The 14,363-nt window shown below is 43.4% G+C and overlaps 1 protein-coding gene across 2 annotated transcripts in view; it reads right to left on the reverse strand.

Annotated features, from left to right (window-relative positions):
- The window catches only part of OTUD4 (OTU deubiquitinase 4), a 39,566-nt gene extending 25,816 nt beyond the window's left edge, over positions 1-13,750 (reverse strand). The window contains exons 1-5 of one of the 2 annotated variants that reach the window (XM_043902522.1): positions 13,466-13,750; positions 9,224-9,307; positions 6,754-6,804; positions 1,865-1,911; positions 1,256-1,328 (exon numbers count right to left, since the gene is read on the reverse strand). In XM_043902522.1, the coding sequence (XP_043758457.1) occupies positions 1,256-1,328; positions 1,865-1,911; positions 6,754-6,804; positions 9,224-9,307; positions 13,466-13,624 (414 nt within the window). In that variant the 5' untranslated portion in view covers positions 13,625-13,750. Of the gene's footprint in view, positions 1-1,255; positions 1,329-1,864; positions 1,912-6,753; positions 6,805-9,223; positions 9,308-13,241; positions 13,261-13,465 lie in introns of those variants that run through there. The other variant, XM_043902524.1, reaches the window with a different exon arrangement.
- Between the last annotated feature and the right edge of the window lie 613 nt (positions 13,751-14,363).

A 14,363-nucleotide genomic window follows, 5' to 3' on the forward strand; every position in this document is an offset into this window, starting at 1 on the left:
AAATCACACACAATCTGTAAGAACAAATGATTTCAACTATTGAAACAGAAGGGTTAGAAGACCGTAAGAAGAAGAAGAAAAAAAAAAAAGAAGACTGTAAGAAAATATTCTAAAACTTTAATAATACTTACCTCTAAGGAGCAGAATCAAAAGTACATTTTTTTTTTTCTGCTTTACAGCTTTATGTACCTTCTAAATAATCGATCACTTATGCAAAGAGCAACACACATTGACTTTGCTTAGACTACATCATATTCCAAAAATTACACTGTAAAGGCCAGATCCAGAGCCAGGCACCTCGGACACCCACAAGTCCTTACAAAGGCATATTTACCCCAGTTCCTTCCCCCTGACACCATAAACGTGGTGACGAGACACTTCAACTTGACCTGGATAACCCAATGCAGATCATGAAAACAAAACTCTCTAGTAATGAATCATGGTGCTTTTTTTCCCCGCTTTCTAGGCTTTACATCATTTTTCAGTTGTTTCTGCTTTGTGACTTAGCCAGTAAACTACCTCTGTAATGTAATGGGAAATATATCACAGTTAAGTATTTCTGGATGCAACAGTGGAACCTATTTTCACAAGTTATTTTTCTATCTAATATATATATTGATGTAAAACAGTATTAGTAGAGTTCATTGGAAGGACTGACGCTGAAGCTGAAACTCCAATCTTTGGCCACCTCATTCGAAGAGTTGATTCATTGGAAAAGACCCTGATGCTGGGAGGGACTGGGGGCAGGAGGAGAAGGGGACAATACAGGATGAGATGGCTGGATGGCCATGACCGACTCGATGGACATGAATTTGAGTAAACTCCGGGAGTTGGTGATGGACAGGGAGGCCTGGCGTGCTGCAATTCATGGGGTCACAAAGAGTCAGACATGACTGAGCGACTGAACTGAACTGAACTGAATGGGAAATATATCACAGTTAAGTGTTTCTGGATGCAACAGTAGAACCTATTTTCACAAGTCATTTTTCTATCTAATGTATATATTGATGTAAAACAGTAATAGTCGAGTTAATCACATATACTGGCATATCAATTATTTTTCTCTAATAAAATGTCACAATAGAGTTCAACATTTGTGCAGAAAAACAAATACAAAATAATAAAACTTGTGAATGATTAATAAGAACTTTAAAAACTCCAAAAGTCACTTAAAAATTATAGCTCAGGCAGTCAAGATGGCAAGCGAGTGGTTCCTTTAATTAAATCCTTTAGAAAAACTTAGAACAATTCTTACCTTTTCAGGAAAATTATTTTCAGTTACTTGTGAAGGAGAAACATTTGGTTTCTGGTAAATTATAAAATCTTTCCTGAAAATAACATTTAGAAATTATTTCTGATGAAACACACTTCAGAAATTGAGATTTAACCATCCATTCATTCATTCACTCAAGAGTCAGGCACACCAAGCAACGTTCCAGGCACTGGAGAAAGAGCAGCGGACAAAAGGCAGTAAGGGATAACTAGGCTGTAACACACTTATGCAAAAAGTATCCTTTTAAAAAGCAAAATTTTAAATGCAATTTTACATATAACTTCAGATAGAATTCTAAAAGTAGACCTCAAAACCACAGAAGTCGTGGAGATGAAATCTATAAAGACATTTTGAAAAGAAAAAATAAAGTAGTCACCTGATCTGCTAACAGACAAGAAGTTGCAGAATTGACAATATGGTGCTTTGCCTTTCTTCTACTAGCCATTCAATGCTACCAGCCTTGAGAAAGTAGGAAATCGTTTCTCTAGAAGGTTTGTAAGTGATTTTGCTATTTTTAACAACTTCGTTACTATGGAACATGTTAATTTCCCACTGGCTTTATTTTTGTTTACCTGTTATTATAGGGCTTACCTGTACATAAGAGAAAGGGCACTTATTTCCACTTGTCCAACCCATTCCTGTATTGAAGAAAACAAGTTGGCCCGTAAGTGTCTACTTTTTACAATACCTTAATACACACCTTTATATAATATATCTAATTAGCTAGAGGAGCTCATTAATATTTTTTTAATTTATTTAATTTCAGGATAATTGCTTTACAATATTGTGTTGCTTTCTGCCATATGTCAACATGAATCAATCACAGGTATATTTATGTCCCCTCCCTCTTGAAACTCCCTCCCACCTCCCACCCCAGCCCACCCTTCTAAGTGGTGACAGAGCACCAGTCTGAGCTCCCTGCATCACACAGTAAATTCCCACTGGCTATCTACTTTACATACAGTAATAAAAATATGCTTCCACTCTACTCTCTCAATTCGTCCCACCCTCTCCTTTCCCCACTGTGTCCACAAATCTTTCGTCTCTGTCTGCATCTCCACTGCTGCCCTGCAAACAGGTTCCATCAGTACCATCTTTCTAGGTTGCATATGTATGTATTAATATATGGTATTTGTTTCTCTCTTTCTGACTCACTTGGCTCTAGGTTCATCCTGGAACTGACTCAAATGCATTTTCTCTAATGGCCCGAAAAGCTCATTATTAGTACTACTGAGAATACTATAAAAATATTTTTATAAAACGAGCTATAATGTACACTAAAAAGCAGCCCAAGTCTTGGTAACAAATATCCTTAGTAATACGGCTGGAATAAGAATTCCTATTGGTGTGGCAGGACGACATAGTATCTCTAAGTTGAGAACTTATAGGAGGCAGAGATTCCAGCTGAGCACTCAGGACTGAGCCCACACACAGTATGTGCCCAGAAAGCAGGACCCTGACTAGAGGCAGCTCGAGGATCAGAAAGGGTGAGAAAGCGCAGGTCTGGTCTCTTCAGAATAATCGAAGGCACAAAAGAAAGCAGTGTACCAGGAGTCATTTTAACATGTGGGAGAAGTTCTCGTACTAAAGGAGTCACTTTAAGTCCTTAAGCTTTTCAGAAGCAAATGGCCAGTATATATCAAAAATTTAAATACTCTTTAAGCTAGCAATTCAACTTTCTATAAAACTATCCTAAAGAAATATTTCATATGGCCACAAGACTGTATATAAACAAGGATAGCCACTACAGCTATCTGTAATAATTTAAAAAAATTTTTTTAAGATAGCCCAAAGATTCCACTAATAGATAAGGAACAATTAAATAATTTATCATTCACCCAAACTATGTATGGAAATATCATGCAATCACCAAAAAGAATGAGCTATACTCCTATGAAATGGCCAAGATCACTCAGACTGTTAAGTGGAAAAAGTCAGTCAGTAAAATAACCCTACTGTGCAAAACAAAATATATATCGACACATACACATAGAAAGAGAACAAAGACACATCCTAAATTGACAGTGGAAACAGGAATTTAAAGATGAGGGGAAAGTAAGGATTTTCACTCTTCATTCTGTAATAAATCTTTGACCATGAGAATGTATTCCTAAACTATCTGTGAAATTAGTAATGACTTAATATCAAGAGGTACTAAAAATAAGAACTATAGTAAATGAATGCTGCCACTTTCACCTTCAAAGAAGAGAGATTTGAGATAAGGATTTTGGATGATGGTTTGAAATCCTCTAAGAGAAGGATCATCTTTCCCCACAGACTTTGCACCTCAATAAATCTTAAAAGTTGGCTGTTTTTCAAAATGAAATAGGTGCCATACATTAAAATAGATTTATTAAAATAGGCCTCTGCCTAACAATCACAGCCTCTCATAAACTCCACAAGCAATACCTTCTGGTATAGAGGAAATCCTTCCCTGAAACCATCTGCTGAGATCATAAACCCAAAGCCTATTCCATTTTGTGCAGAATGATGGCATCACTTCTTGTGTCAACAAGACACTACATCTCAAATAAGGTACCATTTTGTAAGTATTTAATCTTCAGAATAAATTCTGTTGTAGTCTGGCTAAGTAGACAATGGCCATTATATTTTGCCTTCTCTAACAATTTTGATTTTTTTTTAAACTTATGTTCTATCATTGTCTTCTACCTGAAAGCTATGTATTTTACTTACTCAACACTCTGTATGTTTAGTCTACTTTCTCATTGTGGGTAAGAGCCCAGCATTTCTACAAAATCTATTTTAACTGAAGAACTATACTGTATCAAAAACACTAATTTAAATGTTCTTAGATAGTCATCAAAACCAAACTTTTGTTCCTCAAAAGACACTACTAAAAACACTAAAAGATAAGATACAAACAGGAAGAAAGTACTGGAAAATATATGCCCAGTACAGAATTTATTATACTTGGTATAAAATACTCTTATAATTGAACAAAAGCAAAATAATAAAGGACAGAATCTATGAGCAAGACATTTCACCAACAAAGAGATACGGACGGCAAATAAGCACATGGAAAGACTCTCAACATGACTAGAGAAATGCAAGTTAAGATCACAGCGAGACACCACCACACAGCCACTAACACAGGCCAACAATACTGAGCGTTGATGAAGATGCAGAGGGGCTGGAATTCTCACTCGCTGCTAATGACAAAGCAAAGCGGCCCAGCCACCTTGGGAAACAGATTAGCAATTTCTCACTAAGTGAAACGTGCATTGACCATATGACCCAGGAATTCCACTCTCAATAATATTAACAATATTAATTAAGAGAAAAGAAAACATACGTCCACAGAAAGACTTGCAACCAAATACTCTTAGCAGCTTTAATAACAGCAGCAAACTGGGAAGAAATCGTATATCCATCAACTTGTAAATTGCTAAAACAAGCTGCAGTACATCCATACAATGAATGGCCACTCCGCAATAAAAATGAACTATCACACAAAGGACAACATAGATGAATCTCAAAATGCTTCCATTATGCTAAGTGAAAGCAGCCAGACACATAAGACTACAAACCATATCATTCTATTTGTTCGAGTCTCGAAAAGGCAAAACTTCGCACATGGGTGGGTGCAGGGGGAGAGTCAAGACCAACTGCCAAAAGGTATGAGAGACTCTCTGGAGAGACGGAAATGCCCTGTGTGGTTTGCGGTGGGGATCACACAGCTGTATGATTCTGTCAGATTTCATCAAATTACAAACTTAAAACATCTATCATATGTCAACTTTACCTCTGTAAAGCTGACAAAAATATATTCTTCTTGAGGCATTTTTCAAAATGCTCCACTGATATTTTTAAGAAAAAAGGAGAAAGCTCTCTTTCTCTGAGAACTGGGTGACGCACTGGAGCTTATCAATTGACGACATTTCTCTTCATTTCATACATTCCATGTATCAGGGAGGAGGAGAACCAAGGCAGAAGCATTTACTGCTAGTAAGAACAAGCACCTGTTCTGTCAGCAGGTACCGACAACATCTGGAGGAGGTCTGCCCAGACTGCGGAGGGGAGTGTCCTGGGAATAACACACCTGGCGGGCCCGCACCCTGGGAAGGAGACACCTGTTCCCAGGTGCTCAAAACTGCAGCAACCCGCCCGCCCCTCCCCTGCAGATCCCCAAACCAATCTCCAGTCCGTTCACACAGCTTCACTCCCCTCCCTGTCCCCTTCTCTCTCAGGAAGTCTCTTCTATCCTTTCTCAGACCCTCACAGCCCAAGAGCCTGAACTGTTCACAAAGATTACCATAAAGTCATATTGTGGGGTTTTTCTCTGACTAAAAATTAATAAATGCCCTTTGTTGTTCCCTTCATCTTCTACAAAGGAAATAAAAATCACCAGGAATAGCTGGAGAGAACTGTTAACGTTCTGGTGTTTAATCTTTCCTATCTGTGACGGAGGCCAATGCGGGAGACTCAGGTTCAATCCCTGGGTCAAGAAGACCCCCTGGAGAGAATGGCACCCCACTCCAGCGTTCCTGACTGGGAAATCCCACGGACAGAGAGGACTAGCGGGCTCACAGTCCGCAGGGTCACAAGAAGTCAGACTGTGACTGGAGTGACGGAACGGCAGCAGCACTGCAGCATCACACCTGTACCTCTCAGGACGCATGCGCCTTCCCACTGGCACCGCACACCCCTCCCTGCTGCAGGGGCATTCCCGAGAAGGGCATCCAGAGCCCAGGGCCTCTGCGTCCCCGGGGCCCGGCCGTTCGCAGCCCACAACAAGCACTCAAATTAGGGTCAGGGAATCGAAGAGAACCCGCACGTTGGCAAAACACCTTCCTCCGGTTAGTATATACCGTCTCCTCCCCAAGTGACTCCTCTTGGCGGCGTCTTTGTTGTCGTTTTAAATCTAACAGTGATCATCTCTGGGGATGAGGGAACATTCTACAGGCCATTCCGTTAACATTTGGATTTTTACACAAAGAGCATTAGGTTTCTCAGCAGGAGAAGAGAAAATAACAAACAGAAAACTTCTTTTAATTTCCAAGTGACTGAGAAAGTGCTGGCAGTGGGAGTCGGTGGGGAAGGGCTGTCCTTCAACCCTCAGCAGTCTCTTCCCACTTCTCTCGCTGACCATGTTAAGGGGAATGGACCCTGTCTTGTCAGCTGCCTAAGGAAGCAATCGAATACTGCCCTGTCCACCAAGCCCCACGAACACACCAACACCACACTCTGGAAATCCTCGGCGGTGCTATTTCAGGTCTTTATACTACATTCACCAGTCGTCATGACAGATCAAGAAGGCATGACTCCGCCCCGAGTGAGGCAACGCTCATGGCACATACGCAGCGCCAGCTGTCTTCCAATTAAACGTGCACCGAAGACAGGAACTGTACCTAAGGAAACCCCTCCAGACACTGTAATACTCACCTCACACTGTAATGAATTTGGAATACATTATTTAACATACAAAAAAAAAAGAAGTATATTACAAGATTACTACATACCTGTGGATTTTCCAAACGTTTTAAATATTCTTCAAATGACCCTTCTATAAACTGCAAAAAGGGAAAAAGGCCTATTAGAAATCCATCAAAAGTTACTTTCTTCACTGTGAAGTACTGAATTCTTACACAAACCTTGGATACAACAGTAAGATATATATACATACACACACAAACACACAGAAAAAAATCTAATTACGAAAATATGTACAAATTATTAAGAAAACATCATAAAGGTCCAACAGAATTTTAAGAAGGAAACACGGCAGGCACCACTTCCTGGACAGGATCTGGGGGGGCGCTGGGGCAGCACCCGTGAGGCGGCGGCAGTGGGGGGATCACCTGCACAGCAAGAGGGGGGCCGCTTCGCGGGGTGAGCACAGTGAGAGGGGAGCTCGCCTGCTCACCTGCCTGTGCCAGGAGCAGGGGCAGGACTGTCAGACCGAGGGAGGAGGCAGGGCAAGGGACATCGACAGGGAATTCACGTGACTAAAGCAGCACTTAAAGACTAACTGGGTAATGGCCAATGCTTGGAAGAGCGCTAAAGACAGATGCAAGAGCTAAGAAATATTAGTTCCCTAACAGACAGGAACAGTCATTGTCTCTTAGATCAGTTACACTAAAAACAAACAAGAACTAATAATGCTAAAGATATTTTGAAGAATCAACATTTTTCTAATCCAGCTTGTCTGTTATTTAAAAAAGAAAATCTGATTTGATTCAAGCTATATGATTACATTTTTTGCTTTTCTCATAGCAATTGCACTAATTTAATTGAGAAAACTCTAAAAGACACTCATCTGAAACACCAAATTCAATTTTATTTCAATTAAAGTCTCAGTTAATTTAGCAAAGTGATATACTTAAAAACATTAAAATATATTGCTTGGTCTATAAAAAACTTTTAAATGCCCTTTTTTTAAGACAGAGATTAATTCTTTTATTGATGAAATACTCTAATTTCCAAAAGTATCCTAAGTTTAAATACATACTTGCGCTGAAACAGCCAAATATTTGAAATATTCCACCAATCAGAGGCTACTTTTCTCTATTAGTTTATTATTCATAGAATTTAAAGAAATAAAACAACCCCACAGAACCATTCAAAGTTGCAAGAGACTTAAGCTGTGGTCTGACACAGCCTGCATCCAACTGATTCTTCTTAATAATCAGGAAGTACTTACCTAGGCCCTGACTTAACATTTTCAATAAAAAAGCACATCCCTCTACCCTAGACAGTCTTTCCCAATTCTGGTAAATAGAAACTGGTAGAGGTATTCACTGTAAAGAAAGTGAAACTTTCCCCCTCAGAATTTTCAGCCTCAGATCATACCCCCCAAGACTGTAAGAGCTGAGTGAATATATGCAAAGTGCTTAAAACAATGCCTGCTGACACAAACGCTCAACAAACGCCAGCAATTTCCATGACTGTCAACAGAACTTACCCTCTGGAGCCAATATTAACTAAATCACTTGTAGTTTCTTCAAATAGTTAAAGACCACCTCTCTACCCTACCTTCCTCTCCGCCATAACACCCTCTGATCTAGCCTCCACATAACCAGCTTTTTAAAATAAGACAAGTTTTCAAATCTTCTAATCAAGCACCTTCCTGGAATATATTACTGTTCATCTTAAAACATGGCATCCAGAAAAATGTCACCAGGAATAAAATTTTGCTTAAAAATAGCAATTCCAACCCAAGAGCACCTTTAAACACTATTTACCTATTAAGTCTTAGAATTGGGTTACATGCAAAGTGTCAATGTTCTTTTGGCAGTCAACGGGGAGAAAATACCACTAAAGGTTGTCAGATGATAATTCTACATCATAAAACCAATAACCAGTAAATCTTACAAGGCTTTCAATGTAAAATGAAAATAGGTCACCGTGGCATCTACTACAGCCTACTACTAAGAAAATTACAGTCAGTTGATAAGACATTCTGTTAAGTACTAATTAAACTATACTACATTCTATCATTATTTATATAATTACAATGTTCTGATATGTGGTTCATAATGATGAACCCTGTAAATTAAAAACCTATAAATACCTCCCGATAAAATCAGAGGCTCAACATTAGCTGTGCTCAGTGTATTTCTTATACACCAAGGTCTGCGATTTTTTACAGTTCACAGGGGGTCACCAATCCCTGATCATGTCAGACACGGCTCACTAGTAATATGCTCAGGTCCCGCCCAAGTCACCCTTCCAGCCTCCACAGATGTGATCCATCTGTCACAGCAGCTTTCTCAATGTCTGAATAAATGAACACCACAAGATGGCCTTTAAAACAAACAAAAAAAATCACAGCTGACTGTGGATTTGAATTCAAAAAAGCAGTTTGTCTTTATAAGGTTTATCTTCATAACCTACAATCAGATCCAACCTGTGAAATTCCCACTGGGCCACTCGAAAGGCTACCATGTACCTATAACAAGGCACCGTTACACGTTTAAAATGATCAGTCACCTCTTCAAACTTCTCTCGGTTCTCCCGAAGGTAATGGATGCAGGCCATCCTGACTTCGACGTGGCGAGACTGGGAGTGTAGCACCTGTGGAGGAAAGAGCAGCAGTCTCAAGCCCTGCTAGAGGCCGCCGTGAAGCTGTGACCGAGTGCCTTCCTTCTCACCCAGCGCACCCTCACCGCCACAGGCGTCCGTCTCCATTTCCCTGTCATTTCTAACTCTGCGTTCACTCTCACCTCTTCCAGGAACCTGGGAGCTGACGTACCACATACCGTTGACAGCAGTACTTCTTAAGCCAGATGTCACTCGATGGACAGCCTGGTAGCATTTCTCCTGTAGGGCACTGAGACCATCCCTTTGGGGAAATTTTTGTAAACTTACACTTTCCTCTCCTGGCCACCCCTCTACTATTACTTTGCTCCTCACAAAGCAGAGCTGACAGAATCCCTGCTACGTAGTGCTCAGCTTCATCCTCAGCTTGTTGGAAAAGAGAATGAAGGGGTGACTTCAACAAAAAAATAAGTCTTTGAGGCTTTCTGCCCGTAATAGAGAAATTGCTTTTTCCCAGTAACTTTGAATTACTTGCCTTATGTATAAATGTTAGTCCACCGTGGTTTGAGAAAAATTAAGGCACTCATTCTTAAATCCTCAGCTGTCAGGCTTACAGGATTCTGGAAAGAGCATCCAGGGAGCAGCACACAGGATGCAATCGTGTCTCTGTGTGTTATCATCCCAATGGCTTTCAGACGTGCTCTTCTGCCCCAAACCTTAAAGCACCACCTGAAATGAGCCATACTACGGAGATGATCCACACCCTCTCACCCTGCAGCCTCTTCTGTTTAACAACTAGTTCAACAAAAGAATAACTGACTGGCATTTCGTCTCTTAATAAAAGTCTAAACCCTTTGGCCAGTCCCTAATACTTTACCATGCTAAAAAAAGGAGATTAAAATTGTTTTGTACTACTAGGTGTCTCAAACAAAGGTGTTCCTGCTACCCTACAAGGTCAAGGTAGGAGGGGAAAAAACCAACATTTAAAATAACATCTCAAAACTACTATCAGGGGCTCTTGAGAATTTCTATTATTATAAAGTAGCTTTAAGAGTTACAGTTTCAACTGAGTGAGTCTCCCTTATGTTCAGGGTGAGCAGAGAATTCAGGAAAAGGGAGGCTCCAGTTGCACCTGTTACAGGTCTCTCTGGCTAACAGCCAAGGCTCACTTATACCCATGGAACCAAGAGGCACAACCGCCTGGAGGGCTAGCAGGTCCCTTTTACATTCAGATACTCTGACGCTGCGCTAACTGAGGTTAGCAATGCGATGGTCTTCAGCATACTAGCTGCTTTTCAGCTTAACAAGTATGCGAACACTGCTGTCTTTAGGAACTACAGAAAAGCATCCATCCTTACATACTCTAAGCCTCCAGTACTGGAAGGACTATCCAAATGCAAAAATAACCACCACACAATTTTTTTGCCCATTCAACAAATGACATTTAGTAACGCTTCCTTCACAGAAGCTACGCTAGACGCTATTATGAATCAACATGTTAGTCTGAATAAACCAGTGTCATCCGATAGGGCATTTCTGCCATTAGCAGAGTGAAGCTAGTCTTATAGCCATTTACCTAGCAACAGGCGGCAGACATAAGTGAATAAAGCTTATGATTTTACATCAAACACAATGACAGGCATTTTTTTTCTCCTTTAACAAACATTTCATTAGCACATGAAATCTGAACCTGTTACTCAGAAGCAAAATTCTCAGTGCGAGGTGCCCAGGGTGCTGGGGCTTTACAGAGCAAAGGAATGTTAAGAGAAAGGAGGCTAAATCACAACTGTTGAAAAGCAAGTTCAAGGGCACTCAGGAAGAATTCAAATGGTATGACAAATATCTTTGCAAATCATTATATACATGAAAATAACCTAGAAATAGAAGGCTTTCCAACCTTAGGGCAGACAGAGATAAACACAGAGAAAGGCTGAGACACTCTGCTTTCACCAAGCCCTCTAAGAGGGCCCTATTTTTAGCTCCAGGGCCACAGAGCTGATTCAGGTCAGGCCTCCTGCAGGCCCCAGGCCAGAAGCGTAAAAAGGGAAGGGGTTATTTAAATCAGGTAATTTGGAGAGGAAGGCTCTGGCTAAATCAAGTCTCTCTCCCTGCATTTCCCCTGCCAAAGGCTGCCACTGAGATCACTTACTGTGACTCCCTGGTAGAAATGGTAGTTACTTTAATATTACTGGAGAAATTGTTGGCAAAAAGTAAGTCCTTTGTGCACATTATTAAAAGGCAGCCTGAGGATGCCGTTACTCCCCTCCCCACCACCAACACACACGCCACCTTTGGCCATGAAGACACCACCTGTGGTCCATGTCTACCAAGAACAGAGTTTGCCCCAAGAGTCACCATAGCAAACTTTCTACAAGCTCAGGATACTAAAAGGCAGCGTCCCATAAATGGAAGGGACATTCCCTCATGCCTAATTTAAATCCCATCACAGTGAGATATAATAAAATGCATTAGCTACTGCTAGCAATGAGCTAGCTATTGTTCCTTTCTACTAAAAAGGAGTCTATACAATGAAGTCTGCCAATTATCTACAGCATGTAGTTCTGAAACCAGCCACACCTTTCTACTTCAATATAAATTAAGATGTGGATAATCCAACTCCAAACAAGCACCATACTTCTCGTATTTCTATTTGCTTCCACCTCTTTCCTTACCAAACTCTTGCTAGAGCCAATTAATATGTTTCAACAGGGATTGAATTCACTTCCACATCTTCCCTCTGCTTCTGGAGGTGATGAGGAGACTCAGGAGGCTGAGACGGACGAAGCAGGACAGATGGTGATCCGGAAAACTCACGAATGGGACAGAGTGTTTACCTACTAATAGTTAAGACTGGGATCTGTTTGTGTGAACATCTCCCAAGGCAACATTAGAACATCTTAAAATTCTAAAAATAAGAGAAATCAATTGAACTGAAAAAGACACAGCTCAGTTTGGGGAGCTTTGTGAAAATGTGTGAATGACAATGCCAGCCACAAAATGCAAAGGTTTGGACCAGCTACATCAATTTCTTGTTTCCAAAAAAAAAAAAAAAAAGGATCTTATGCTACTGATGTGAAAACAAGGGCCTTTGGAAAATAAGTGGCTGGCCTTTGGACTTCGGAAAAAAATAAGAATAGACTGGTCTATAGATATTTAGGAAAACATTTACTCACAAAAAGAAATTCCGAAAGCTACTTAGCATTAAAAAAGGTGAGAGAAAGACAAACAGAAAAACTCCAAAGGCAGGCAGGAGAGGGAAGGGGTAGATCTAAGACCAAAGGAAAGCAAACTGAACGGTAGGATATACACACCAGGACAGTAATGTGAAACTTATGTCCAACTAATTCAGCAGCTATTTTTCAATACAGGATGGGTCTGGGTGACTGCACACCTACCAACTACAGTGTTACATAATAGGGAAGAAGCTCTCTTACCAGAAAAATAAATCAGAAACATCCTCCCAAGAACTGTATTACAAAGTGATTTTAACCAGTAAGGGGGAAGAATTATGCCAAGAACCTAAAGGACCCCAGATACAGTCTTCCTTCCTACTACCAACTTTAAAACACTTTTTCTCAGTCAATTATTTTTTAGTTCACCTACACTGCCTTGCAGAGCATTAAAAGACGGTGGAATCCACTCAAAGACAATTCTGTGCAAACATTCTACATTTTCTGAAGTCTGGTTTTCCCAAACTGCATATTTCCCCCACTCCTGACTCAGGTGGACATCCGCGGGCTTGGCTACCCCACGTTCCAAAGTCCAGTAACTGGGGCGGGGAGGGAATCATGATCCCACGAGTCGAGTCTGGTGCACCACCTCCTCTAGAAAACATTCTGCTTACTGGTGTGAACGCTGAGCTTGTAAAGCCAAAAGGGGAGGCGAAAAACTGCATTTCGCCAAGTTCCCACCCCTCCAGCAAGGGTGCAGACTCTCCGGCAGGCCTCACGGGCTAGCTTCAACTCATTACCTCTTCGCCAGGAGGGACGACACCCAGATAATTTACAGGTTTTTAAGTTTCGATTCGGAGCTCCCAGTCCCAGGGCAGCGTCCGGTTCCGGGGCGACAATGGGCCGCTGTGACGCCTGCGGGGCCACGCGCAGCCCGGGTTGGGGGGGGGGGGGCAGCCCTGCCCGCCCGCCGTTTCCCACCCGGCCCCCCGCCGATCGCCCCCTCCGGCCCCCGCCCCGTTACCTGCTCCGCCACGGCTCGGAACAAGCACGACCCGTCCTTGGCGACCAGTTTCCGATACAAGCCCAGGGTCCGCAGATAGGCGTCCATGGGCGTCGCGTCCTCGCGGGGCGCCGCGCCGCCGCGGTCGCCGCCGTCGGGGGCGCCGACGGCCGCCTCCATGTTGCCGGTCGCGCAGCAGGCCCGGCGGGGCGCGGGCTAGCCCCACATGGCCGCGCCGCCGGCTCCTGGACGCCCCGGCCGGGGGCGGGCAGCGGCTGGGGCTCGGGCTCGGGCTCGGGCTCCGGCTCGCGCTGGGCGGGCGGCGGCAGGCGGCGGCGGCGGCCCGAGGCGGCGGTCCGCGCGCATAGGGAGCCCTGCCTAGTGCATGGCCGGGCGCACGCGGCCGCCTCCCGCGGGGCCACGCGCTCGGGGGGAACGAGGCGGGGAATTCACCAAAACCCGCAAGCGAGCAGTCACTTGACGCGGGCCTCGCCGCCCGGCTCAGCCACTGGGGCCCTGGGGTCCCGCCCCCCACACACAAGTTTCCTCGCCAGACCCGGCGGAGGCGAGGAAACCCCCGCAACCCGAGCGCGCCGGCCCGGACGCTTGGTGAAAGCGAGGCCTGCGGGCCCCCACACCGGGAGCCGAGGAAGCCGAGAGAGAAAGGCGCGGCCTTAACGTCTCCCCACCTCGCAGGAGGGCGCCGGAGGGGCGGGGAGCGGGCGGGGGCGCCCGGCGGGAGGGCAGCACCCTCGCAGCCCAGAATGTGTTTTCGCTTTCGGCCCCGACCGCGGAGAGGACGGCGGGAGGTGTAGTTTGGGCAGCGGCAGGAAGTCGGCCTGCGGCGGGCGGGGACGCGCGGCCGGCCTACCCGGTGGGGGGAGGCGCGCGGACTACAAGTCCCTACAGCGCGGCCGCC

Source organism: Cervus elaphus, chromosome 5 (assembly GCF_910594005.1).
Source record: "Cervus elaphus chromosome 5, mCerEla1.1, whole genome shotgun sequence".
Classification (NCBI taxonomy): domain Eukaryota; kingdom Metazoa; phylum Chordata; class Mammalia; order Artiodactyla; family Cervidae; genus Cervus; species Cervus elaphus.